Source organism: Eumetopias jubatus, unplaced genomic scaffold (assembly GCF_037043125.1).
Source record: "Eumetopias jubatus isolate StellerSeaLion01/CBP00866 unplaced genomic scaffold, mEumJub1_p1.0 scaffold_5, whole genome shotgun sequence".
NCBI lineage: Eukaryota > Metazoa > Chordata > Mammalia > Carnivora > Otariidae > Eumetopias > Eumetopias jubatus.
In genome coordinates, this window is record NW_028274811.1 from 740,324 (window position 1) to 766,263 (window position 25,940).

Sequence of the window (25,940 nt, forward strand, 5' to 3'; positions counted from 1 at the left end):
GAATTAAGGAGTGTACTTTTTGTGATGAGCACTGGGTGTTACATGGAGGTGTTGAATCACTATATTGCACACCTGAAACTAATATTACACTGTATGTTCCCTAATTGGAACTTAAATAAAAACTTTAGGGGCACCTGAGTGGCTCAGTCATTAAGCATCTGTCTTCAGCTCAGGTCATGATCCCAGGGCCTGGGATAGAGCCCCGCATCAGGCTCCCTGCTCTACAGGAAGCCTGCTTCTCCCTCTCCTATTCCCCTTGCTTGTGTTCCCTCTCTTGCTGTCTCTCTCTGTTAAATAAATAAATAAAATCTTTAAAAAAACTTTAAGGAAAAGAATTTATGAATTCATAACAGAATGTCAGGAACACCAAAGATACACTATGTACGCATTTATAAAAATTCATTTTTCAGAACCCACTATGAGCATAGCCATTTTTAACTAGTATGTCAGTAGAAAGACCAGTGCTGTGCATGAAGTAACCATCACACAGAGTTATTCTCTCTGCTAAGCAGAAAATTCCAGACTACTGTCCTTCATATTTTCCAAAATAATCATATGAAGGATCATATGAAGGAAGGATTCTTTAGAGTTCATTGCTCTCACTGTCAAATAATAGTCACTAAGTTCATAGTTTTTTCAAGAGTGTATTATGGAAATATCTGTGATACCCTTGAGGGCAGTGGGTCAGAATGCTTAAAGGAAACTCTAAGTTATCTTTCCAGGCACCAGTGCCATGCCAACACTGAGAATAATTCAGGAGCTGGCTGCCTCACTTTTCCCATTTTTATTCCCAACATCCTGAGGTAGATAAGCTTGCCCAGGTTCTTCAGAGTCCTTAAAAATCTCTTCATTTTTAAGAAGAACTTTCGCATCACTTGCCACAGTCTCAAGGAAATAATTTTGCACATAGTAAATCTTCCTAAAGTAAAGACCAGCAGCAATGGGTCCTCCAATAACAGAGCAGAATTTTTCCACATATCTTAACAGTTTTTCCCCTAAGGACCCATCATCCTTCTCAATTGATAGCAAGTGGGGAGACATAAGGTTTGCCTTGAGTTTCTCCAATGACACGTGAAAGTCCTTGGCCATGGTTTTCAGGGATGCATCATCCAGCCCAAAGTAAACCCTGTAGAGTGTTAAAGTGTCCTTTAAAGTCTCTACATCTTTATCACTGATGTAGCCCATCAAAGGGACAGTGGCCAATGCTCCAGCCTTCATGGCCTCCAGCCAGACCTTCTGTTTCAGGGAATCCCTCTTCCAGTCAATGATGGCCTCAGTAATATTCGGCAGGTGTTGCATGAAGATGTGGCGCTTGTGGGCTGGGAGTTCCCTCAGAAGGGTGGTCTCCAGGCTTTGGAAATCATAGCGAGACAACTCAAAGCTGGAAACTAAGAAGATCTGAGCATCACTCACATTGGCCTTCTGAAGTTGAGTCACACAGTCATTGCGGATCCTTTGCAGGATTTCATGTTCATTGAATTTGTTGGGTTGACTCCTTTTTAGATTATATAAATCACTGTCTATTTTAGTTCGAACAAAGTAGAAATTCTTCTTCATTTTTCCAATTGCTGTAGCCAGTTGTGCATCATTGAGTTTGAAGCGTGTAGCAGAGATGATAATAAAGAAGTCATACTCACCAAATTTCATTTTCTCCAGATACTCATGAGGCTGCAAGTTAGTGGTCCCTATGCCAGGCAGGTCCCATAATGTCACATTGGGAAACTTTGGGTGTTTATATTTGTTTCTCTCAAAGGTTGTCTCTACTGGCCCAGTAGGGGCAGCCCCTTCTTCCTCGTGTCCCATGCCCCGCAGGGCATTGATGAAGCTGGACTTCCCTGCCCCAGACTCCCCAGTCACAGCAATGCTCAGTGGGGCATTATTGATGTCTCTCAATATATCACTGATTGTAGAAACTGCACTCTGAATGTCTCCCTCCTTCAGTCTTGATTGAATTGACTTGATGGCTTCCTGAGAGATGATTTTGCATTCCTGGTTGTAGTTCTTAAAAAACTTATCAAAGCTGGAGGCCAAATCACCACCGTTTCCATGAGAGGGTATGGAACAGGAGGACTGACTCATGGCTGTAGCAGTAGAAGGCACTATAGGGAAGAGAGAAGAGGGAAGGAAAAATAGTTAGTATAACAAGGGGTGGGTTGGGATGTGTTGTTAGGGACAGGTATAACAGCAGTCCTGGCCACAAAATTGTATCCAGCAGCCCTTCTCTTTCTGTCCAGATGTGTGGACTTCTGACCTAGATGTAAAGTTTGCCCTTGCTCAGTCTCTTCCCTTATCTTGGAAAGCCCTTCTTCTTTATGATACTTTTCATTCTTGCAGATTAATTTCAAAGCCTGATTCATCTATCCAAACTTTCCTGCCCACATTATTCTTTGTTTATCTTGCTTTAGTTTTCTTTATCTGTAATGTTATGAAAATAATACTTCTTCATGGTGGCAAATCTAAGAAGTCAGCACCAGCATTTATCCCCACACCCCTTCCCACCTGTGCTGTGGGGCCCTCCACAAAATCCACTTCTGATCACCTTCAACATCACCACGAGACCTTGGTTCTCATATGAGGTAGCTAAATAAGGATGAGTGGTTCTTTTCCTTCTCAGAAAAGATACTATATATAATCATTAGGAGATAGAAACTTTTAATGATTAGAAAGTATCATATGACCTCATTGATATGAGGAATTCTTAATCTCAGGAAACAAACTGAGGGTTGCTGGAGTGGGAGTGGTGGGAGAGATGGGGTGGCTGGGTGATAGACATTGGGGAGGTGCTATGGTGAGTGCTGTGAATTGTGCAAGACTATTGAATCACAAATCTGTACCTCTGAAACAAATAATGCAATATATGTTAAGAAAATAAAAAGAAGAAGATAGCAGGAGGGGAAGAATGAAGGGGGGTAAATCAGAGGGGAGACGAACCATGAAAGATGATGGACGCTGAAAAACAAACTGAGGGTTCTAGAGGGGAGGGGGGTGGGGGGATGGGTTAGCTTGGTGATGGGTATTAAAGAGGGCATGCTCTGCATGGAGCACTGGGTGTTATGCACAAACAATGAATCATGGAACACTACATCAAAAACTAATGATGTAATGTATGGTGATTAACATAACAATAAAAATTTAAAAAAATAAAAATGCTGATTTAAAAAAAAAGAAATGTGTTTTCTTTTATCAGAAAATATGTTGGCTCATGAAATAGGTGTTGAAAGGACTCTCTGTTTTTCTGGGAGTAGATACAGTAGGGGGCATGGATCCCCATGTTCTAAAAAGTCATGCTGGACCATCCACCTAGGACTTGCTATGAACCACCCCAACTGTCCTGAGACCCCACCCATCCCCTGCTTCATGCCTGTGTATAAAAGGAGACAGAAACCATATGCGAGAAATAAACCACATGGAGGACTCACTGGTACATAAAGTGTCGTTAATGGAAAAGTTGATGTGAGTGAAAACTGAAGCAGGAGTTGAGTGGAATGTTGTAAAAAGTCAGCCATGGTAAGGAGGTCCCTCTGTCTCCCTGCCTGCTGACAATCAAACTGAGCTCGTTCTGGAGTCCTGGACCTATCTGATCATGAAGGATTATAATACCTTGAGATGTGGGCACAAAGGAAATCATATACTCAGGACTAAATGGAATGTGAAGTATTTGTATACTGTCTCCTATGGAGATTGACAACTGTGGGAATTCATATTGCCTGGCTAGAGAAGATTTAATAAATACATGTCTCCCTGGATGAGACTGGTTGAAAAGCAAAGAAGAAGTGTCTGGAAAACTGGGACTTTTTGAAATTTCTGGGCTGAAAACAGCCAGATTCTCATTGTGGTTCAATGCACTCATCCAGGGAGTAAATCCTTGACTTAGTAGAAGCAATTATATTTGGAGGTCATGCATTCCACACACTCCCTGTCTGCATGCCCATCACAAGCACAGCTTGTTCTAGTCACATGATACTCCTTATGCCACTGTCTTGATTATTACAGCTTCACATTCCTTCTTGTTTTTCTTATTCCCTTGTTGTATTGATAATATTCACAATGAAAGTGGAGGCAGAGTCTGGCTTGTGACCTTTCACCACTAGAGCATCTGGTCCCCAGGCCCTCTCCTTTCTCCTACTAAGGTGTCTGAAGTAATTGTTTCATTTGTTTTCTCAGGGTTTGCTGGTCAAACCTGACAGACAACCAAGTTTTTCGACCAAGAAGCAAGTCACTTCAAGTCACCACTGATGTCTGGGCAGCATGCAGGCTGGAGAGGTGTCTTTGGCTAAAAGTGAGGGATCAGACACATCTTCCAGGAGTTTCCTGGCCGCCACAGGCTGCAGCCCAGAACAGGATGGCAAAAACAAATTTGGGAAGAAATTATTCAGACCAAGTGTACATTGTCTGCACTGGCACACATATGAATGGGGCACGCAGACATTCTCCTTAGAAGACAGAACTGTGGGAATCTAGCTTGAAAGGGGCAGCTATTAAGCAACTAAAAAAGCACTTGTGACTGCTCAGCAGGAATATTCTTCACATGCAGAAGAGTGGAAATCTTGAGCATGTGGCATGTGCAGGGCCAACCCCTTGCTGTTTGGAGAGCAAACACTATCACCCCTTTGGACAACAGGCAGTACACAAAGCAGAAGGAGCAAGCCTGACTGTGAAAGAGGCATATACAATTGGGGCCTCAAGGAGGAGCCAACAAGGTGAGACTTCAACCCTATCAGGTGTGGCCTCATGCCTGTGCATTCTCAGGGAATGTGGGGGAAAATACACAGAGAGCAAGGAATCTCTGACTGAGACAAGTCTTGAGAAATAGAAAAAATACAGCAAAAGGAAACCAAATGATAGGGTGGGGAGGGCAAACAGATGCGGACAGCAAAATTCTGGGTACTGAGCAAATTTCAACCTCACAAAAGCCATGCCCTATTGTTAAGTTTCCATACCTCACTTGATGTTGTATATGACATTCTGTTATTTATTATTTTCTGCTGCAACAGCAATGTGGGGGGAGCAGGGGCAGAGCACTTTATGGTATCCTTGGGAGCTGTATTCCAGCCTCCGGCAGTGTGTCCTCTGCAGCCGGGGAGAGAATGTGAGAAATCCATGCCAATAAATCTTAGATGTGCATCTCTACGTACATTTCTTATCCTCTCAACAACATGACTCACAATTCTATGGAGCAATGTGTTAAAAAGAAAGCCACAAGGTCATAATGTAGCCACTTAAGTTTATGCCCCAAGTCAGTAAACCGAGGCTAATACCTAACAGCAGTTTCAACCCCCAGGGATGTAATCTTTCAGTAGTCAACTTGGCTATTTCCTGGTGACCACTAAAAACTATACTGACAGACCCCATTCTCTCCCCTTAGGAGGGCAAACTTGGTTAAAACAATGGATTCTTATCTGCTTTCTCTCTGCACTTAAAAACGTTTCCTTTCAGTACCTCGATGGAACTTCTTTCTATTTGCTAGGTGGGATACTCTCTGATTCATAAACCATTTAATAAATCCAATTAGGTCTTTAGAATACACTTGGTTGAATTTTGTTTTTTAACAGATTTTGTGGCAGTGTCTAGATCTGAAGCAAACTTCTGACTGTATTTGGGGACAAAAAGAAACACAGGTGTGGCACCCCATGAATCCTTTTGAGTTCATGGTCTTTCTCAACATTTCCAAGGGCCATTGGTAAGTCCATCTTGCTTTGAGCTCTATTCTTTTTTGCATTAGACTTCCTGATTGAATTGCCTTTCAAGTCCAGGTTAATGGGTCACTCTGTCACTGACACTGAAGACTGAAAGAGCACCAGCCCTTAGCCCTTGGTTCAATCCACAAGTCCACATTGGAATCCCTTCCCCAATTCCAGTCTACAGTCCGTATTTACTGCTCTTTGGTGGCTTAGTCTGTTCCCCACTTTCTGTCTGCAGTCTTCATTAATGGAACCTGCTGGTTTAGTCCATGATGGACATCAGTGGTGAAGTGTAGAAGACACTTTATCGAACAGTTCACAGTAACTTCTAAACTTAGCCTTTGGTTCTGAACTCAGATTCCAAGTAGGGAACTGTTGGTGGCAGCTATAGTTCTCCATGTGTGCTGAATCAGGCTGCAGTCCCCATTCTTAGAGGTCTGCTGCTTCAATCCTTGTCCCAGTCCCAAATTATTAGGATACTGCTGTTGTTTATAGTTCCACTACTTCAGTATTGTTGGTTTCTGTTAATGTGTACATGAGATAAAGCCTCAGTTTAAAGAAAAAATAGTAAATAAATGACTACATAAATAAACAAAAAAATAAATGGGATTTTTAAAAATCCAGTTAAGTGCTCTAACTCCCGCACATTGCTTATTTCATATCTAAGAACTATGATTCTGCAAGCTGTAAGCATTTACAAGCCTGTTTTGTGTCCCTAACAACTTGGCTTGGTAACTTTCAGGTTGGTAGCCACAAAGTAAGGCCAGACAACAATGTGAGCCACTCCCTATTTGTGACTAGATATGGTTGGACAGAAATGTGAGTTAAAATCCATTTATGGCTAGGATTGTACCAAACTGCTGCCAGTCCTCAAGGGAATTACAACATAGAATTACAGTGGCCTTTATGAGGAACATTCTAATCAGATAAGATCACATAAGAAGTGCACTTAAAAGCAAAACCTTCAAAATTCCAAAAATAGTTTCTTTGAAAGTGTCACTACAAAAAGCTGGTGAAAAAAGAAATGACATATCCAATACAAAAGACTATAAGACTGATATAATTCTTATTGCTTTCCACTATCCTCCTTTATTTGAATACTCAGTCTAAGTTATCCTCTGTCTGAATTGCCTTGACAGAAACCATAAGAAAGTCAGTTCGAGAGGCAATTCAAAGTTCACCTATTCTTTTGCCAACCCCAAAACTTTCCCTGTGTATCTCAAAGGGCTTGTGAGATACCGGTCTTAGGAAACCCAAATCCTTCCTGGAGGAACTTGCATTCTTTGTCTGCCCCCTGAAGTTATACATATTATCATGTCTTCAAAATATAAACACACCCACAATTGCCTGAGACTAAGGGGGGAAAAAAGAGAAAGAGGCCTTTCTATAATACAGATTATACCCAAAATCTGGCAGAGCCTCCTAAAGATTCATTCCAGGGATAAACACAAATCTTAAAAATCTTTTCCACAAAAATTAGTAACTGTAAGGACTTTGTGTGTTTGTGTGTCTATATATATCTGAGGGTTTTATTGTTAAAGAGTTCTATTTAGTTGGTTTGAGGCAAGCACTTGTAAAGATTAAGCATTCTAAAACTCTCAGAAAGATAGACACTAACCTAAATACTGTTCAAGTTCATGTGGTCTGGGAAAATATTCAGTATTAAAGTTAATATAAGACTATTGGTTTAAGAAAAGTAAACATTATGAGCATTAAAATTATGAACATTAAAATTAACATTTTTATTCTACCTTTGTTTACTTAAAGTCAAATAAATAAGTTGATATTTTCTCTGTTATAAAAAAATTTTAATGTGATGGGAGAACAATAAAGTGGGATTTATTTGTGGGGTATAAAGGTGGTTCAATATTCACAGAACTGTCAATGTGATGTATTACATCAATAAGAGAAAAGATAAAAACGATGTTTCATTTCAATAGCAAAAAGCATTTGACAAAGTAGAACATCCATTTATGATAAAAACCTTAATAAAGTAGGTCTAATGGGAACATACTTCAACAAAATAAAGGTCTGATATGAAAAACCCACAGTGAACATCATACTCAACAGGGAAAAACTGAGAGCATTTCCTGTAAGGTCAGGAACAAGACAAGAATGTCCCTTCTCCACACTTGTATTCAACACAGTACTAGAAGTCCTAGCAATAGCAATCAGACAACATAAACATATGAAAGCCATCCAAATTGGTAAGGAAGAAATAAAACTTTCACTATTTGCAGACAACATGATAGTACATATAGAAAACCCTAAAAAGTCCACAAAAAATCTAGAACAGATAAATGAATTCAGTAAATTTTCAGGATACAAAATTAATATACAGAAATCTGTTGCATTCCTATACACTAATAATGAAACAGCAGAAAGAGAAATTAAGAAAACAATTCCATTTATAATTGCAACAAAAACAATAAAATATCCAGGCATAAACTTAACCAAAGTGGTGAAAGACCTGTACCCTGAAAACTATAAAACTTTGACAAAAGAAATTCAAGGCAATGAGAAGAAATGGAAAGACATGAATAAATATTGTTAAAATGTCTATACTACCCAAGAAATCTTCAGATAGTACAAATGCTATCATCAAAATACCAACAGCAATTTTCACAGAACAGAAACAAACAATTTTAAAATTTGTATGGAACCAAAAAGGACACTGCATAGCCAAAGAAATCTAAAAAAATAAAAACAAAACTGGAGGTATCACAATTCCTGACATCAAGTTATATTACAAAGCTGTAGTAATCCAAACAGTATGCTTGTTGTGATGAGCACTGGGTGTTGGATGTAAGTGTGTAAGTGTTGAATCACTAAATTGTATACCTGAAATGAATATTACACTATATATTAACTAACTGGAATTTAAATAAAAAAGAAAAAAATAGGATGATATTGGCATAAAAATAGATAATATGGTTCAGTGGAACAGAATAGAACCTAGGAATAAACCCACAATTATATGGTCAATTAATCTTTGACAAAGCAGGAAAGGATATCTATTAGAAAAAGTCTCTTCAACAAATGGTGCTGGGAAAACTGGACAACTACATACAAAAGAATGAAACTGGACCACTTTCTTACACTATACACAAAAATAAATTCAAAATGGATTAAAGACCAAAATGTGAAACCTGAAACCATAAAAATTCTAGAAGAGAGCACAGCCCATAAATTCTCTGACATTGGCCATAGCAACTTTTCTAGATAGCTCTCCTGAGGCAAAGAAAATCAAAGCAAAAATAAACTATTGGGACTACATGAAAGTAAAAAGCCTCTGCACAGCAAAGGAAACTATCAACAAAACTAAAAAGCAACCTAAGGAATGGGAGAAGATATTTGCAAATGATATATTGGAAAAAGAATTAGCATACAAGAGGCGTCTGGGTGGCTCAGTCAGTCAAACATCAGAATTTTGATTTTGCCTCAGTACATGAACTCAAGGTCATGAGATCAAGGTCATGAGATCAAGGTCATGATCTCAAGGTCATGCATTGGGCTTCCTTACAGCACAGAGTCAGCTTGAGATTCTCTCCTCCCTCTGCCCCTCCCCCTGCTTCCACACATGCTCTCTTTCTCAAAATAAATAAAATCTTTTTATAAAAAAACCTTTTAAAAAAAGAATTAGTATACAAAATGTATGAGGAAATGATTACAATTCAACACCCAAAAACCAAATAACCCAATTTAAAAATGGGCAGAAGACATGAGCAGACATTTTGCCAAAAAAGACATCCAGATGGCCAATACACACGAAAAGATAAACATTATCACTCACCGTCAGGGAAATGCAAATCAAATTTAAAATGAGATACCACACACAAGTCAGAATGGCTAAAATGAACAACCAGGAAACAAGAAGTATTGGCAAGGGTGTGGAGTATAGGGAACCCTCTTACACTGTTGGTGGGAATGCAAACTGGTGTAGCCACTGTGGAAAACAGTATGGAGGGTCCTCAAAAAGTTAAAAATAGAACTGCCCTACCATCCATTGATTGGACTACTGGGTATTTACTCCCCAAATAGAAAAAAACTAATTCAAAGGGATACAAGCACCCCTCTGTTTACTGCGGCATTATTTACAATAGCCAAATTAAGGAAGCTGCCCAAGTCTCCATGGATAGATGAGTGGATAAAGAAGATGTGATATATAGGGGCGGAGAAAAATGGCAGAGGAGTAGGAGACCTGGATTTTGTCTGGTCTCAGGAATTCAGCTGAATAGGGATTAAACCATTCTGAACACCTACGAACTCAACAGGAGATCAAAGAAAAGAATAGCAACAACTCTCTGAACAGAAAAGTGACCACTTTCTGGAAGGCAGGACGTGCAGAGAAGTGAATCCGAGGCGATATTCGGGAGGATAGACGGCGGGGGAGGGGGCCTCTGTTGGCCGCTTCTGACAAGTGATAGAGCAGCAGAGCTCAAAATGAGAACTTTTAGAAGTCGGCTCCGCTGAGGGACGTCGCTCCAGTGGCCAAGCTGGGGGTGGAACCCTCATGGGACAGTGTGGACTCAGGACCCTAAGGGTCACATAAAGACCAGGGGTGCCTGAGTGCGGCAGAGCTCCCAGGTATCGGAGCGAGGAAGCCAGCTGCAGAGACAGAGCTCAGGCGCTCCGAGGTGGCCATAAACTGTGATCCGTGGCACAGTAGGGCCACTACTCCTCCAGCAGGGACCCAACAAGCAGCAGAGCCGGAGATACTCCCCTTCCTCCCTGGGGAGGAGCGGTAAGGGAGCACACCACAGGGATCTGCTGGGTTTGGAGACTCCACACTGGGTCAGATGCCAGAGATAGAAACACTCGGTCACACGCCCGGTGAGCACAGAGTGCCGCTGGAGACTGGGGAGACGGGAGTGACTGACTGCTTTTCTCTGGGGGCGCACTGAGGGGTGGGGCCCCGAGTTCTTGGCTCCTCTGGGTGGAGATTGGGAGGCCACCATTTTCACTCCTCCAACAAAGCTGTACCGAGAGCTTGCAGGGAACAAAAGCTCCCGAGAGCAAACCTGAGCAGATTGCTTAGCCCCCACCAACAAGGGCCGAGGAATTCGGCCTCCGGCAAAGACATTTGGGAACCACGGCAACAGGCCCCTCCCCCAGAAGATCAGCACGAACAGCCAGCCAAGACCAAGTTTACCGATCAAGGAGAACGGGAGAACTCCAGCGCTAGGGGAATACTGCACATAGAATTCATGGCTTTTTTACCATGATTCATTAGTTTTTCAAAGTTAATTTTTTTTATTTTTTATTTTTTGAATTTTTCTTTTTCCCTTATTCAACCAACATCTTATCAATCCTTTTTTTAAAAAAAAAATTTTATTTTTCATTTTTAGAGTCATATTCTATCCCTTCATAGTATTTACCTTTATTTTTGGCGTATATATATATGAGTTGTTCTCTCTTTAAAATTTTGAGATACAATTTCTTCTAACAGATCAAAATATACCCTAAAACACTAGGGTATGGCTTTGTTCTAGTCTCCTAATTGATCACATTCTCTCCCTTTTTTTAAAAAATCTTTTCTTTTTTCAAACTTCTTATCAATTCCTTTAATAAAATCTTTTATAATTTTCATCTTTATAGTCATCTTCCATCCCTTCATTGAATCAACCCTTATTTTCTTCATATATGTCTTTCTTTCTTTAAAATTTTAGGAGGCACTTTCTTCTAACAGAACAAAATACACCCAAAATCTAGTGTGTGGCACTGATCTATGCACTAGCCTGATCATATTTGATCATATTCTGTTTTTTTTTGTTTTGTTCTGTTTTTGTTTGTTTTTATCTTTAACTTTTTCTCTTTTTTTTCTCTCTTTTTCTTTCTTTCCCTTCCTTTTCCCCTGGTCTCAGGTCTTTTCTGATTTGTTTAGACTATATTTTCTGGGGATATTGTTAACCTGTAAGCATTTTGTTCTCTCATTCATCTATTCTCCTCTGGACAAAATGACAAGACGAAAAAAATCACCTCAGCAAAAAGAACAAGAGGTAGTACCATCTGCCAGGGACCTACTCAATACGGACATTAGTACGATGTCGGACCTAGAGTTCAGAATCATGATCTTAAAGATACTAGATGAGCTTGAAAAAAGCATGGAAGTTATTAGAGACACCCTTCCTAGAGAAATAAAAGAACTAAAATCTAACCAAGTCAAAATCAAAAAGGCTATTAATGAGGTGCAATCAAAAATGGGGGCACTAACTGCTAGGATAAATGAGGCAGAAGAGAGAATCAGCGATATAGAAGACCAAATGATGGAAAATAAAGAGGCTGAGAAAAAGAGAGAGAAACAACTACTGGATAACGAGGGCAGAATTCGAGAGATAAGCGATATGATAAGACGAAACAACATTAGAATAATTGGGATCCCAGAAGAAGAAGAAAGAGAGAGAGGGGCAGAAGGTAAGTTGGAGCAAATAATAGCAGAGAACTTCCCTAATGTGGGGAAGGAAACAGGCATCAAAATCCAAGAGGCACAGAAAATCCCTCTCAAAATCAGTAAAAATAGGTCAACACCCCAACATCTAATAGTAAAACTTACAAGTCTCAGAGACAAAAAGAAAATCTTGAAAGCAGCTCGGGAGAAGAGATATGTAACTTATAATGGTAGAAACATTAGATTGGCAACAGACCTATCCACAGACACCTGGCAGGCCAGAAAGGACTGGCATGATATCTTCAGAGCACTAAACGAGAAGTATATGCAGCCAAGAACACTATATCCAGCTAGGCTGTCATTGAAAATAGAAGGAGAGATAAAAAGGTTCCAGGACAAACAAAAACTAAAGGAATTTGCAAATACAAAGCCAGCCCTACAAGAAATACTGAAAGGGGTCCTCTAAGCAAAGAGAGAGCCTAAAAGCAACATAGACCAGAAAGGAACACAGACAAAATACAGTAACAGTCACCTTACAGGCAATACCATGGCACTAAATTCATATCTTTCAATAGTTACCCTGAATGTAAATGGGCTAAATACCCCAATCAAAAGACACAGGCTACCAGATTGGATTAAAAAACAAGACCCATCAATATGCTGTCTGCAAGAGACTCATTTTAGAACTAAAGACATCCCCACATTGAAAGTGAGGGGGTGGAAAAGCATTGACCATGCTAATGGACACCAAAAGAAAGCTGGGGTGGCAATCTTTATATCAGACAAATTAGATTTTAAAACAAAGACTGTAATAAGAGATGAGGAAGGACACTATATCCTACGTAAAGGATCTATCCAACAAGAAGATCTAACAATTGTAAATATCTATGCCCCGAACATGGGAGCAGCCAATTATATAAGGCAATTAATAACAAAAGCAAAGAAACACATTGACAACAATACAATAATAGTGGGGGACTTTAACACCCCCCTGACTGAAATGGACAGATCATCTAAGCAAAAGATCAACAAGGAAATAAGGACTTTAAATGACACACTGAACCAAATGGACTTCACAGACATATTCAGAGCATTCCATCCCAAAGCAATGGAATAGACATTCTTCTCTAGTACCCATGGAACATTCTCCAGAATAGATCACATCCTAGGTCACAAATCAGGTCTCAACTGGTACCAAAAGATTGGGATTATTCCCTGCATATTTTCAGACTACAATGCTTTGAAACTAGAACTCAATCACAAGAGGAAAGTCGGAAAGAACTCAAATACAGGGAGGCTAAAGAGCATCCTACTAAAGAATGAATCGGTCAACCAGGAAATAAAGAATTAAAAAAATTCATGGAAACAAATGAAAATGAAAACACAACTGTTCAAAATCTTTGGGATGCAGCAAAGTCAGTCCTATGAGAAAAGTATATAGCAATACAAGCCTTTCTCAGGAAAGAAGAAAGGTCTCAAATACACAACCTAACCCTACACCTAAAGGAGCTGGAGAAAAAACAGCAAATAAAGCCTAAACCCAGCAGGAGAAGAGAAATAATAAAGATCAGAGCAGAAATCAATGAAATAGAAACCAAAAGAATAGTAGAACAGATCAATGAAACTAGGAGCTGGTTCTTTGAAAGAATTCACAGGATTGATAAACCCCTGGCCAGACTTACCAAAAAAAAAGAGAAATGACCCAAATCAACAAAATCATGAATGAAAGAGGAGAGATCCCAAGCAACACCAAAGAAATACAAACAATTAAGAACATATTATGAGCAACTCTATGCCAGCAAATTAGATAACCTGGAAGAAATGGATGCATTCCTAGAGATGTATCCACTACCAAAATTGAACCAGGAAGACAGAGAAAACCTGAACAGATCTATAACCACTAAGGAAATTGAAGCAGGCATCAAAAATCTCCCAACAAACAAAAGCATTTGACAAAGTACAGTATCCTTTTGATCAAAACTCTTCAGAGTATAGGGATAGAGGGGACCTACCTCAATATCATAAAAGCCATCTATGAAAAACCCACAGCAAATATCATTCTCAATGGGGAAGAGCTGAGAGCTTTCCCCCTAAGGTCAGGAATCGGCAGGGATGTCCACTCTCACCACTGCTATTCAACATAGTATTAGAAGTCCTAGCCACAGCAATCAGACAACAAAAAGAAATCAAAGGCATCCAAATTGGCAAAGAGGAAGCCAAACTCTCACTCTTTGCAGATGATAGGATACTTTATGTGGAGAACCCAAGAGACTCCACCCCAAAACTGCTAGAACTCTTACAGGAATTCAGTCAAGTAGCAGGATATAAAATCAATGCCCAGAAATCAGTGGCATTCCTATACACCAACGACAAGCCAGAAGAGGGACAAATTAAGGAGTCAAAACCATTTACAATTGCACCCAAAACCGTAAGATACCTAGGAATAAATCTAACCAAAGAGGCAAAGGATCTGTACTCAGAAAAGTATAAAATACTCATGAAGGAATTCGAGGAAGACACAAAGAAATTGAAAAACGTTCCATGCTCAGGGATTGGAAGAACAAACATTGTGAAGATGTCAATGCTACCTAGAGCAATCTACACATTCAATGCAATCCCCATCAAAATACCATCCACTTTTTTCAAAGAAATGGAACAAATAATCCTAAAATTTGTATGGAACCAGAAGAGACCCCGAATAGCCAGAGGAATGTTGAAAAAGAAAAGGAAAGCTGGCGGCATCACAATTCTGGACTTCCAGCTCTATTACAAAGCTGTCATCATCAAGACAGTATGGTACTGGCACAAAAACAGACACATAGATCAATGGAACAGAACCGAGAGCCTAGAAAAGGACCCTCAACTCTATGGTCAACTCATCTTTGACAAAGCAGGAAAGAATGTCCAATGGAAAAAAGACAGTCTCTTCAACAAATGGTGTTGGGAAAATTGGACAGCCACATGCAGAAGAATGAAAGTGGACCATTTCCTTACACCACACACAAAAATAGACTCCAAATGGTTGAAAGACCTAAATGTGAGACAGGAATCCATCACAATTCTAAAGGAGAACACAGGCAGCAACCTCTTCGACCTCAGTCGCAGCAACTTCTTCCTAGAAACATCGCTAAAGGCATGGGAAGTCAGGGCAAAAATGAACTATTGGGATTTCATCAAGATAAAAAGCTTTTGCACAGCCAAAGAAACAGTCCACAAAACCAAAAGACAACCGACAGAATGGGAGAAAATATTTGCAAATGACATATCAGATAAAGGGCTAGTATCCGAAATCTATAAAGAACTTATCATACTCAACACCCAAAGAACAAATAATCCATCAAGAAATGGGCAGAAGACTTGAACAGACATTTTTCCAAAGAAGACATCCAAAGGGCCAACAGACACATGAAAAAGTGCTCAACATCTCTCGGCATCAGGGAAATCCAAATCAAAACCTCAATGAGATTCCACCTCACACCAGTCAGAATTGCTAAAATGAACAAGTCAGGAAACGACAGATGCTGGCAGGGATGCGGAGAAAGGGGACCCTCCCACACTGTTGGTGGACGCAAGCTGGTGCAATCACTCTGGAAAACAGTATGGAGATTCCTCAAAAAGTTGAAAATAGAGCTACCTTACGACCCAGCAATTGCAGTACTGGGTATTTACCCCAAAGATACAAATGTAGGGATCCGAATGGGTACATGCACCCCAATGTTTATAGCAGCAATGTCCACAATAGCCAAACTGTGGAAAGAGCCAAGACGGCCATCGACAGATGAATGGATAAAGAAGGTGTGGTATATATACACAATGGAATATTATGCAGCCATCAAAAGGAATGAGATCTTACCATTTGCAATGACATGGATGGAACTGGAGGGTGTTATGCTGAGTGAAATAAGTCAATCAGAGAAAGCCATGTATCATATGACCTTACTGATATGAGGAATTCTTAATCTCAGGAAACAAACTGAGTGTTGCTGGAGTGGTGGGGGTTGGGAGGGATGGGGTGGCTGGGTGATAGACATTGGGGAGGGTATGTGCTATGGTGAGCGCTGTGATTTGTGCAAGACTGTTGAATCACAGATCTGTACCTCTGAAACAAATAATGCAATATGTTATGGAAAAAAAAAGAAGATAGCAGGAGGGGAAGAATGAAGGGGAGTAAATCGGAGAGACAATGGACTCTGAGAAACAAACTGAGGGTTTTACAAGGGAGGGGGTGGGGGATGGGTTAGCCTGGTGATGGGTATTAAAGAGGGCACGTTCTGCATGGACCACTGGGTGTTATGCACAAACAATGAATCATGGAGCACTACATCAAAAGCTAATGATGTAATGTATGGTGATTAACATAACAATAAAAAATAAAAAAAGAAGATGTGATATATATTAGTTAGCCATAAAAAGAATGAAATCTTGCCATTCGTAATGACATGGATGGAGTTTGGGAGTATCATGCTAAGTGAAATAAGTCAGTCAGACATAGACAAATACCATATGATTTCACTCATATGTGGAATTTAAGAAACAAAACTAATGGGCAAAGGGAAAAAAAGAGAGTGAGAGAGACAAACCAAGACATATACTGTTAGCTATAGAGAACAAACTGATGGTTACAAGAGGGGAGGTGAGTGAGGATGGATGAAACAGGTGATGGGGATTAAAGAGTACACTTAACTGTGATGATTACTGAGAAATATATAGAACTGTTGAATCACTACATTGTACACTTGAACCTAATATAACACTCTATGTTAGCTATACTAGCATTAAAATTAAAAACTTATTAAAAATATCTTGGGAGAATAATTGACTTTGATGTCTTATGATGTGTGATTACTCCTTTTATGGGTAATCTAAGCATAATTGTTAAGAACAAGAATATTGAATAAACGTATAAATAAAATTTTCAAAAATTGTAAGTGAACTTGTAGGGGCCTCTCTATGGTTCACTTCTTATGCCATGTAACTCTTGATCTTGGGGTTGTAAGTTCAAGCTCCATGTTAGGTGTAGAGCTTACTTAAGAAAAATAAATTATTAGGTAAACTTTTAAGTAGTTTCCAAAATCTTTCCACTAAACTGAAAACTTAAAGTTTTGCTGAGCCAGATTAAGTAATGATTTAAGGTAAATTCATTAAATATTTAGATCATTTCCAAATAACATAAAATAATGAAACATTATTAAAATTAGGTTTCTCTAATTTTGGCTTTTTTGTTAAACATAAATACAGGTCTGTTGGTAAACTTTTTGGAGTCCTTTATTGAAAGGTGTACTATAGAAAAAGCACATTTGTAGAAATTATAAAATGTATTTTAAATTTGCCAATCTAAAGAATGCTTGTATGACACACAGTTATCTTATACTTACTAGTTTTCACTAGAAATTAAAGTTTCTAAGAGTTAAGAACTCTAATTAATGTATGTGGTTAGAGCTAGTAAAAATAAAAAAAGAAATATCTCTGAATGAAAGAAAAGTAAAAAAAATGTATGTGGATTGGAGAGGCACTGGTTTTGAGGCAAAAGAAAGTTGTAAAAAGATTGTGAAAAAGGAATCTTTGGAAAGGAATTTTATGCATGTCAGGACTGACTCACATTGGAATGAATAAATTTTAATACAAAAATAAGCTGGTGCAAAATTAGAATTTGGTTTCTTGCCTGTCAAAAGGACAAAGTATTCTTTGTTTTTGCAGGATTTGTTCTACTTTTGGTAGTAGGTTGCGAATGTTCCCTTACCATTTAAGTGATCTTCCTAGAAAACAGATTCTGTGTTTTATGTTCTATTTGCATAGGTATATAAATGTTCTAGAAATTATGTGAAATTCCTGGAAATTTCATACATCTTAGTATAATGTTATCGCTTATAACCACTCTCTTACCTTCTGAAATTGCTGTCATCAAAACTGAGGCTCACGCTAAAAGTACTGAACCAAAGTACTGAACCCAGCTGACTCACTTAAAAAGACAGCCAGCAAAAGAATCTATAAAAATTGTGGCACATGTGGATAATTGAGATGGCATAGGCTTGCAGGCCCCTTGCGAGCCAGGGTCATTCAAGGACTGCAGTGAGAGTTAGGAAAGCCAGGCAAACCTGAGCAAGGAGGAGAAAACGTTCTCCTCCCCTTATCTCATGTTGCAAGTCCGGAATGCCTGGATCAGCAAGAAGTGGCTCTTGCCTAGATTAGAGGCGTTCCTCCTTAGAACAAGAACATACTGTCCCCTGAAGATAGGGTGGCTGGGAGAATTCTTTAACTCTGCAAACATAAACAGAATACATACTGTTCTTGATAAATCTTGTGTATCTTTCTTCAAGGATGTTAGTTTAATCCCATTATGTGTGAAAGTACATATTGTTATGCTTACCTGATTGCTGCAAGTATATAGCTGTGTGGAAAATAAACGACAGCATGCAGTTGCAAGTGCTGCCTTTGCTCTGCATCCCCTGTGTCCCAGTGATTTCGCAGCCCTTACCCAGGGACCCCAACGCACTAGACGTTGACAATTGGCGCCCGAACAGGGACCCTGAAGGACGTTCAGGAAGGGTGAGTAACTTAAAATAACAGGGTTATGGGACAAGAAACTTCTACTCCTTATGTTCGAATGCTGAAGCATTCACTTGCTGTCTATGGCATCACTGTTAAGGTTTTTCAGCGGGTTATGGCTATGGCGGAGGGATCTAAGAAGTCCTCTAGAAAGCCCTCCGCTCCGCCTCTGCCACCCGCACCAGGTCTTTCTCTTAAAAATCCTTTCCTTTCTGCTGCCTTGGCTGAGCTTGATGCGCTAGGAGATAGCGATGATGAAAGTGAGGCTGGCAATTCTGTCTTTGCTTTTCCTGTTATCAGGCCTCCCCCGGTCCAGGGAGTAGCACAAGCACCATATTATGAAGGTATCGGAATAGAGGATATCGGTCGCTTGAAAAAGGCAGTGTCTCTATATGGACCACAGTCACATTATGTGAAGGAGCTACTTAATGGATTAGCTCGACATTATAATAATTTCTCTCCTGAAGATTGGAGGGTCCTTTGTAGAGCCCTTCTGAAAGAGCCTGAGTATCTGCAGTGGCAGATGTGGTTTTCTGAGCTTTGTATGGATCGGGCTCGCCAGAATGCATTAAGTCCTAACCCTCGTATACAGGTTATAACTTATCAAATGTTGGCAGGGATAGAACAATATTCTGATATTGCTGCTCAAGTTAATACCCCTGAAGAAATTCATGAGCAATTGCGGGAGATAGGTTTAGAGGCTTGGGAACGTATTCGGCCTGCAGGGGAGCATTATGGGTCATGGACTAAGGTTGTTCAAAAGTCTAATGAGCCTTATGTTGAGTTCTTATCGCGCTTAAAATTAACTTTAGAAAGAACTGTTATTGGAGAAGAAGCTAGACAACAACTGTTGAAGTTGCTAGCATATGAAAATGCCAATGAGGATTGTAAGAGAGTTATATTACCTATTAAGGATACAGGAGACATTAACACTTTTATGAAGGCCTGTAAGGATGTAACATCAGAAAGTCAAAAGATGCAGTTGTTTGCTGAAACCATGGCCACTACTTGGCATTCCCTACAATCTAAGCAGTTAGATAACATGAAGTGTTTTGGTTGTGGTCAAATAGGACACCTAAAAAGAAATTGTAGAGGAAAAAATCAAATCTGCCTTCTTAACCCGGATTGATCCCTCATTACCTTTAAAATTATACATCCTCAATACATGGTAATATCCCACGGCTATATTAGGTCAAAATGAGTTACCCATTGAATGGATCTATACTAAACATCATTTTTCAAAAAATATTACGCCATATGGTATTCAAATAGCATATTTGATAGAACAAGCTCGAGACAGGACTATAACCATAACTGGCTATGACATTATGGACATTATCATCCCCCTTTCTAAGGATCAATTTTCATTTTTGTTACGAAATATGGAAGAACTACAAATTGCTCTAGCAGGGTATGTTGGACAAATTGATTATCATTTTCCCAAAGGAAAGTTATGGGACTGTTTTCGTAAACAAGAGTTTGTTATTCAGGATATCATCAGTGATCAGCCCCTAATTGATGCACCCACGGTCTTTACCAATGGCTCCAAAACTAAAAGTGCTTACTGGACCCCTACTAAATATTGGGTTCAGTATACAGACTTTAATTCAGTCCAGCAAAATGAATTGTTCGCCATTACTCAGGTGTTAAAGGATTTTCCCTCCGCTGTAAATATTATCGCTGATTCTGCTTACGCTGTAGGAGTCCTTAAAAATATATACACTGCTGTTGTACATTCACATAAGTCCAATTTACTTAACCTATTTTTACTTTTGCAAACTTTGCTTAGAAATCGGAATGCCCGTGTTTATGTGACTCATATTTGCTCCCATACTAATCTTCCTGGTTCGTTAGCTTATGGAAATGCTCAAGTGGATGCTTTGGTGTCATTTGCATCTGCGGAGGAGGAACATAATTTACTACACACCAATGCCGGCAGACTACATGTTCAATATAAAATTCCATACCGTCAGGCAAAGCATATTGTGAAGCAATGTCCAATCTGTAGACCTTTACATCTGCGCACTATAAAAGTTGGGGTAAACCCCCGAGGCACATATGCCAATGAACTTTGGCAAATGGATGTTACTCATGTGGCGCAGTTTGGCCGATTCTCTTATGTGCACGTAGTAATAGATACTTATTCTCATTTCATGTGGGCTACGGCACAAGTTGGTGAAACCGCACAACATGTCATCACCCATCTATTAGAAACTTTTGCTGTGATGGGTTTACCATCTACTATTAAGACAGACAATGGCCCTGCATATAGCAGCAAAAAATTTCAAGCCTTTTGTAAACAATATGGTATAATGCATAAAACAGGCATTGAGTACAACCCCCAAGGACAGGCTATTGTGGAACGTGCACATAGTACCTTAAAGTTGCAAATTAAAAAATTAAAAAGGAGGAAAAAGGATCATATATTATCATTTACTCAATCTAATGCGCATTCTATTTTGCTACAGGCACTATTTACACTAAATTTCTTGAATCTTCCGCAGGAAGATATTCTTTCCCGAGCTGAAAAGCATTTCATAGAAGGAGAGGCTGCTCCTCCTCCGTTAAATGAATATATATGGTTTAAACCGGCTGCAGATGCAGAATGGCAACCAGGGCTATTACTTTATAGAGGGAAGGGTTATGCTTATGTCTCCACAGAGGATGGACGGACCTGTTCCTGGCTCCCCGCGAGATGGATCCGGTCGAGGACCAATTCGAATGTGTGCCTTACTTACTGTATCATCTTCTGCCGAGGAGACAAATGATACTGCCGCGGAGCCGATGGAATGAGTCAGTGGTAAATCATCAACTGATGGCCTGGGGAGATGGCGGCATTGCAGACCCTCGTATATCACATCAGAAATTTCCTGATCATATTCAAACGCACTTATGGAAAATTGCAGCTGCGCTTAAGACTGTTCGAATGTACAATGGAACTTTTTCTGGCACAGCAAATTCTGCATCAACTTATAACTTCACCATGTTTAAAGAAATGAATGTGACTGCATGTGTGCCTTTACCATATTTGTTCCTGATAGGGAATTTTAGCTTTGATAATGGAATTAACTGTGCTAAATGTCGATTATACTCTTGTATTAATAGTTCTATAGAATTTGAGCCAGAATATTCTCTTATGATTTTGCAACAACGTTCTCATATTTGGCTTCCGGTAAATTTAGAACGACCATGGACTCAAAATCCCGTGGACGCCTTAGTTTTGGAGTTTTTCAAAAAGATGCTGAAACGTACTAAACGTTTTATCGGCATTATTGTGGCAGTTATTTTAAGTTTAATCACAGTTACCGCGTTAGCCGCGGTGTCAGGTATAGCACTACATACATCTTTACAAACCAAACATTTTGTGGAAGATTGGCACCGTGACTCTCGGGATCTCTGGCTCTCACAAACTATGATTGATACTCGCTTACAAACACAAATAGATGTCCTTAGGCAGACAGTGGGCTGGTTAGGGAAGAAGGTATTGACACTAGAGAGACAAATTTGGCTTCGTTGCGATTGGAATTCTACAACTTTTTGTGTTACCAACTTAAAATATAATAAGTCACAGCATGATTGGAGCGTTATCCAAAGGTACTTAGAAGGTAACTCGTCGGCGGTTGACATGATCAATAATCTGCACACAAATATTCAGGAAATATTTGGTAGACCATTTGAGACTGAAGATACTGCCACATTGGCAGACTTGTTCCTTAAACAACTTGAGGGATTAGACCCAAAAGGTGTCATTCAGAGTTTAGGGCACACTGCTGGAGGAATGGGGTTCATTCTACTGGTTATTATCTTATGCTTCATGCTGTTACATTTCTGTTACTTAAAGCCATCACAGAATTCTATGGCCACCCTTTGGAAAGCACTTTTGCTGAAACAAAAGAAAAAAGGGGGAAATGAGATGGCATAGGCTTGCAGGCCCCTTGCGAGCCAGGGTCATTCAAGGACTGCAGTGAGAGTTAGGAAAGCCAGGCAAACCTGAGCAAGGAGGAGAAAACGTTCTCCTCCCCTTATCTCATGTTGCAAGTCCGGAATGCCTGGATCAGCAAGAAGTGGCTCTTGCCTAGATTAGAGGCGTTCCTCCTTAGAACAAGAACATACTGTCCCCTGAAGATAGGGTGGCTGGGAGAATTCTTTAACTCTGCAAACATAAACAGAATACATACTGTTCTTGATAAATCTTGTGTATCTTTCTTCAAGGATGTTAGTTTAATCCCATTATGTGTGAAAGTACATATTGTTATGCTTACCTGATTGCTGCAAGTATATAGCTGTGTGGAAAATAAACGACAGCATGCAGTTGCAAGTGCTGCCTTTGCTCTGCATCCCCTGTGTCCCGGTGATTTCGCAGCCCTTACCCAGGGACCCCAACGCACTAGACGTTGACAGATAATATCCATTCTGCTGCTGCAAAAATGTCCCCTCATTTTGAGATTTCTGCCATTCTGTTGTCAGGGTAAAATGACAACACTATGCTTCTGAATCAGAGAAAATAAGATAGATAAACAATGGCTGTAAGTTAAGGCTTTGGGAAACCCAAGACAGCTGCTTGGTTTTTCTTGGCTCACTGGCAAACTCCATTGTGTTTTTTTGTTTGTTTGTTTGCTTTTTCATTCCTTCACCCATCATAGTGCATTTAAGATGACTCAAACTATGGCTACATATCGGAGGGGAGATGTCTATAAAATTGTGGGAACAGTCTACCAGCAATGTCTGACTTGTCCGGCCCATTATCCTGGAAAAATTATTTTTGCCCCCAGAGGCCTCCTCCTTTGAGAGACATTTGAACACCCACAGCTGGTCTTTATTCAGTAGTCACCTAGCCTGGGTTATCAATATGTTCTTACTGTGTGTTTTCCAGTTAGAATGAAGATTTGTCCTGCAGCAAAACTGATGCCCTCACAGTGGTAAAGGAGCTGTTAATGACTTCTTTCTTGTACTCTTCCTCTCTTCCTTTAAAAACATTTCCTTTCCTACAGCTCAATGGAGCTCTTTCCTATTTGCTAGATAAGATGCTGCCTAACTCATGAATCATTTAATAAAGCTAATCACTCTTTAAAATTTATTTATTTGAATTTTGTCATTAGTAGATAATACATGCATTGTCTCTCCACAGAAAGGTACTTAGGCATGAGATGGGGGGTGAATGTCTGATCAGGAAGCTCTTGGGGAAAAGCCCCTATCCACTGACACCCTTGACATTCACATGATCCTTCTGAAGTTCACAGGAATAAAGTCTATTCTCCAACAGCCCTCTGAAAATGTCCCAAATAGTTAAATGCTCTAACTGGCTTACAGCCACTAGCACACATCCTGCCCCTCAGACTTCCACATCCACAGCACCCAAAATCAAGCATGCAGACACAAAAATAGAACCTGTAATTCTATTTTTAGACCCATGCTCAGTCCAAAGTGATTCCTTGCTTACCAACTCCTGAAGGAAAAGAGACTTCTGGTGTCAGAGCTGAGCTCTGAACATGTCCCCAGGGCAGCACAGGAAATGCTGAGCCTGGATGAAGTGCTCCCTGCAGCCCACAGTAGGAGCACTCCTCTGCACAGACTGGCCTTGCACTGGAACACGTCCTGTGTGCTGGTGTGCTCACTGCAGAGATAAAGAGCTGACTGTCACCCCAAATATCTACACTGCCTGTGAGGAACGGGCAGGACTTAAATCATCTCTGGCCTCTGTTCCACCCTCACAGGACCTGGCCAATAGTAAAGCAGCCATCACGTTGCAGAGCCCTGCATTTGCAAGAACAGAAAGTGAAAACAAAGTTCTGAGGGCTCCTTTTCCGAGAAACACAGGCATTGCCAGGAAGTCAAACTGAAAGGCACCACAGCCATTGATTTTGTGTGTTTTTGGCATCATGAGTGAGAGCAGGGCACAGGATCCCAGGCAGCAGGCTTCTCAGGGACCCCAAAGGACACCCTAATCAGGCCCCAGGCTCCAGGCTAGGCAGAATCAGAATCCAGAATCACAGAACACAGGCCCGAGTCCTGGGAAAATGACACTCATGGCCCCCCCACCCCGTTAGGCATGGATAGCCCAAACGCTATGGGGAGTGATGTCTAATAAAGAGGGTATCTAGTCCTTGTCCCTGGTTCCTGGCACAGAGTCAAAAAGTCTGGAAATTTCCTGACTTGTGGGAGCTGACTTTGTTATGCTTATGAAGTGATTCCAGGCAGGATCCTAGATAGCTTCAGGTCAGTGGCTGGTCACCAGGAAGACCAACCATGTGACTAGAGGGTGGGGACTTTGGGCCAGCTGGACCTCTGGGGAGGAGAAGAGAGGTGAAGATTGAGCTCAGTTTCTTGGCCAATGATTTGATAAATCATCTCTGTAATGAAACACCTATCAAAACCCTAGACACCAAGGCTCAATGGGCTTCTTGGTTGATGTTTGCATTGATGTTCTGGGAGGCTGCATACTCTGACTTCATGGGGAGAGGCAGGGAAGCTGTGTAATCCCTCCCAGACCTCACCCTATGTGAATCCTTTTAAATAACACTGTACTTGTAAGTATAACACTTTCCTGACTCATGTGAGTCATTCTAATCAATTAACAAGCCTGAGGGGGTTATAAGACACCTCTAATTTGCAGACAGTTGGAGGTTCAGGTGACCTAGGGAATCCCCCCAAGTGCAGCTGGTGTCTGAAGTGAGAGTTGTCTTCTCAAGGACTGAGTTCTGAAACCTGGGGGTGTCTCTGCTAACTCTGCATGGTTAGTGCAGGAACTAAAAGGCAGTATATCCAGTTGGGGTGGAAGCTGAGTAGAGAGTAACCCTGTATCGTTGACAGCCATATTCTGGCTTTAATTTTTTTTCATATTTTTGAATATAAATCATCTAGTTTACAGTACAAGAGGTATAAAATGTATACAATAATATGTCCCATACACAATGGGCCTTCATCAAGTGTCTGTGCAAGAGAGACCGTGTCATCCTTATAAGTCCATTTTATGAACGTAAGAGCAAATATGCACAATCCATTTTCTCCTGCTTATAGAAATAGCAGCATTCCTTACACAATGTCCTGCACCTCGAATTTTTCATTTGATATTTGGTAATATTTGTAGATATGCACACTCAACCCTCCTCCTGTTAAAATAGTGTACACCTGAAATTAATATAACAGTGTATGTTAACTAACTGGAATTAAAATAAAAATTGAAAGTAAAAAAATAAAGTAAAATAAAATAACAAAATAATAAATATATTTTTATTAATGTGTTTTCAAAAAAACATCTCTTTTACTGACAAGTAGGTCATGAAATAAGACCTAGGTGAACTATAGCTCAATAAAGCTGTAATTTT

At 40.1% G+C, this 25,940-nt stretch overlaps 1 protein-coding gene across 2 annotated transcripts; it reads right to left on the reverse strand.

Moving 5' to 3' along the window:
* Positions 1–373: 373 nt before the first annotated feature.
* On the reverse strand, positions 374–24,284 carry LOC114201215 (interferon-gamma-inducible GTPase 10-like). 2 transcript variants are annotated; one of them, XM_028093776.2, is made up of 2 exons: positions 24,056–24,284; positions 374–2,099 (listed from the first exon to the last, which is right to left on the reverse strand). In XM_028093776.2, the coding sequence occupies exon 2, from the start codon at positions 2,077–2,079 to the stop codon at positions 754–756; it is 1,326 nt and encodes a 441-aa protein (XP_027949577.1). In that variant the 5' UTR covers positions 2,080–2,099; positions 24,056–24,284; the 3' UTR covers positions 374–753. The 2 variants fall into 2 exon arrangements, with proteins under 2 accessions (XP_027949577.1, XP_027949578.1); XM_028093777.2 differs by lacking the exon at positions 24,056–24,284 and adding an exon at positions 4,941–7,316.
* Positions 24,285–25,940: the final 1,656 nt, after the last annotated feature.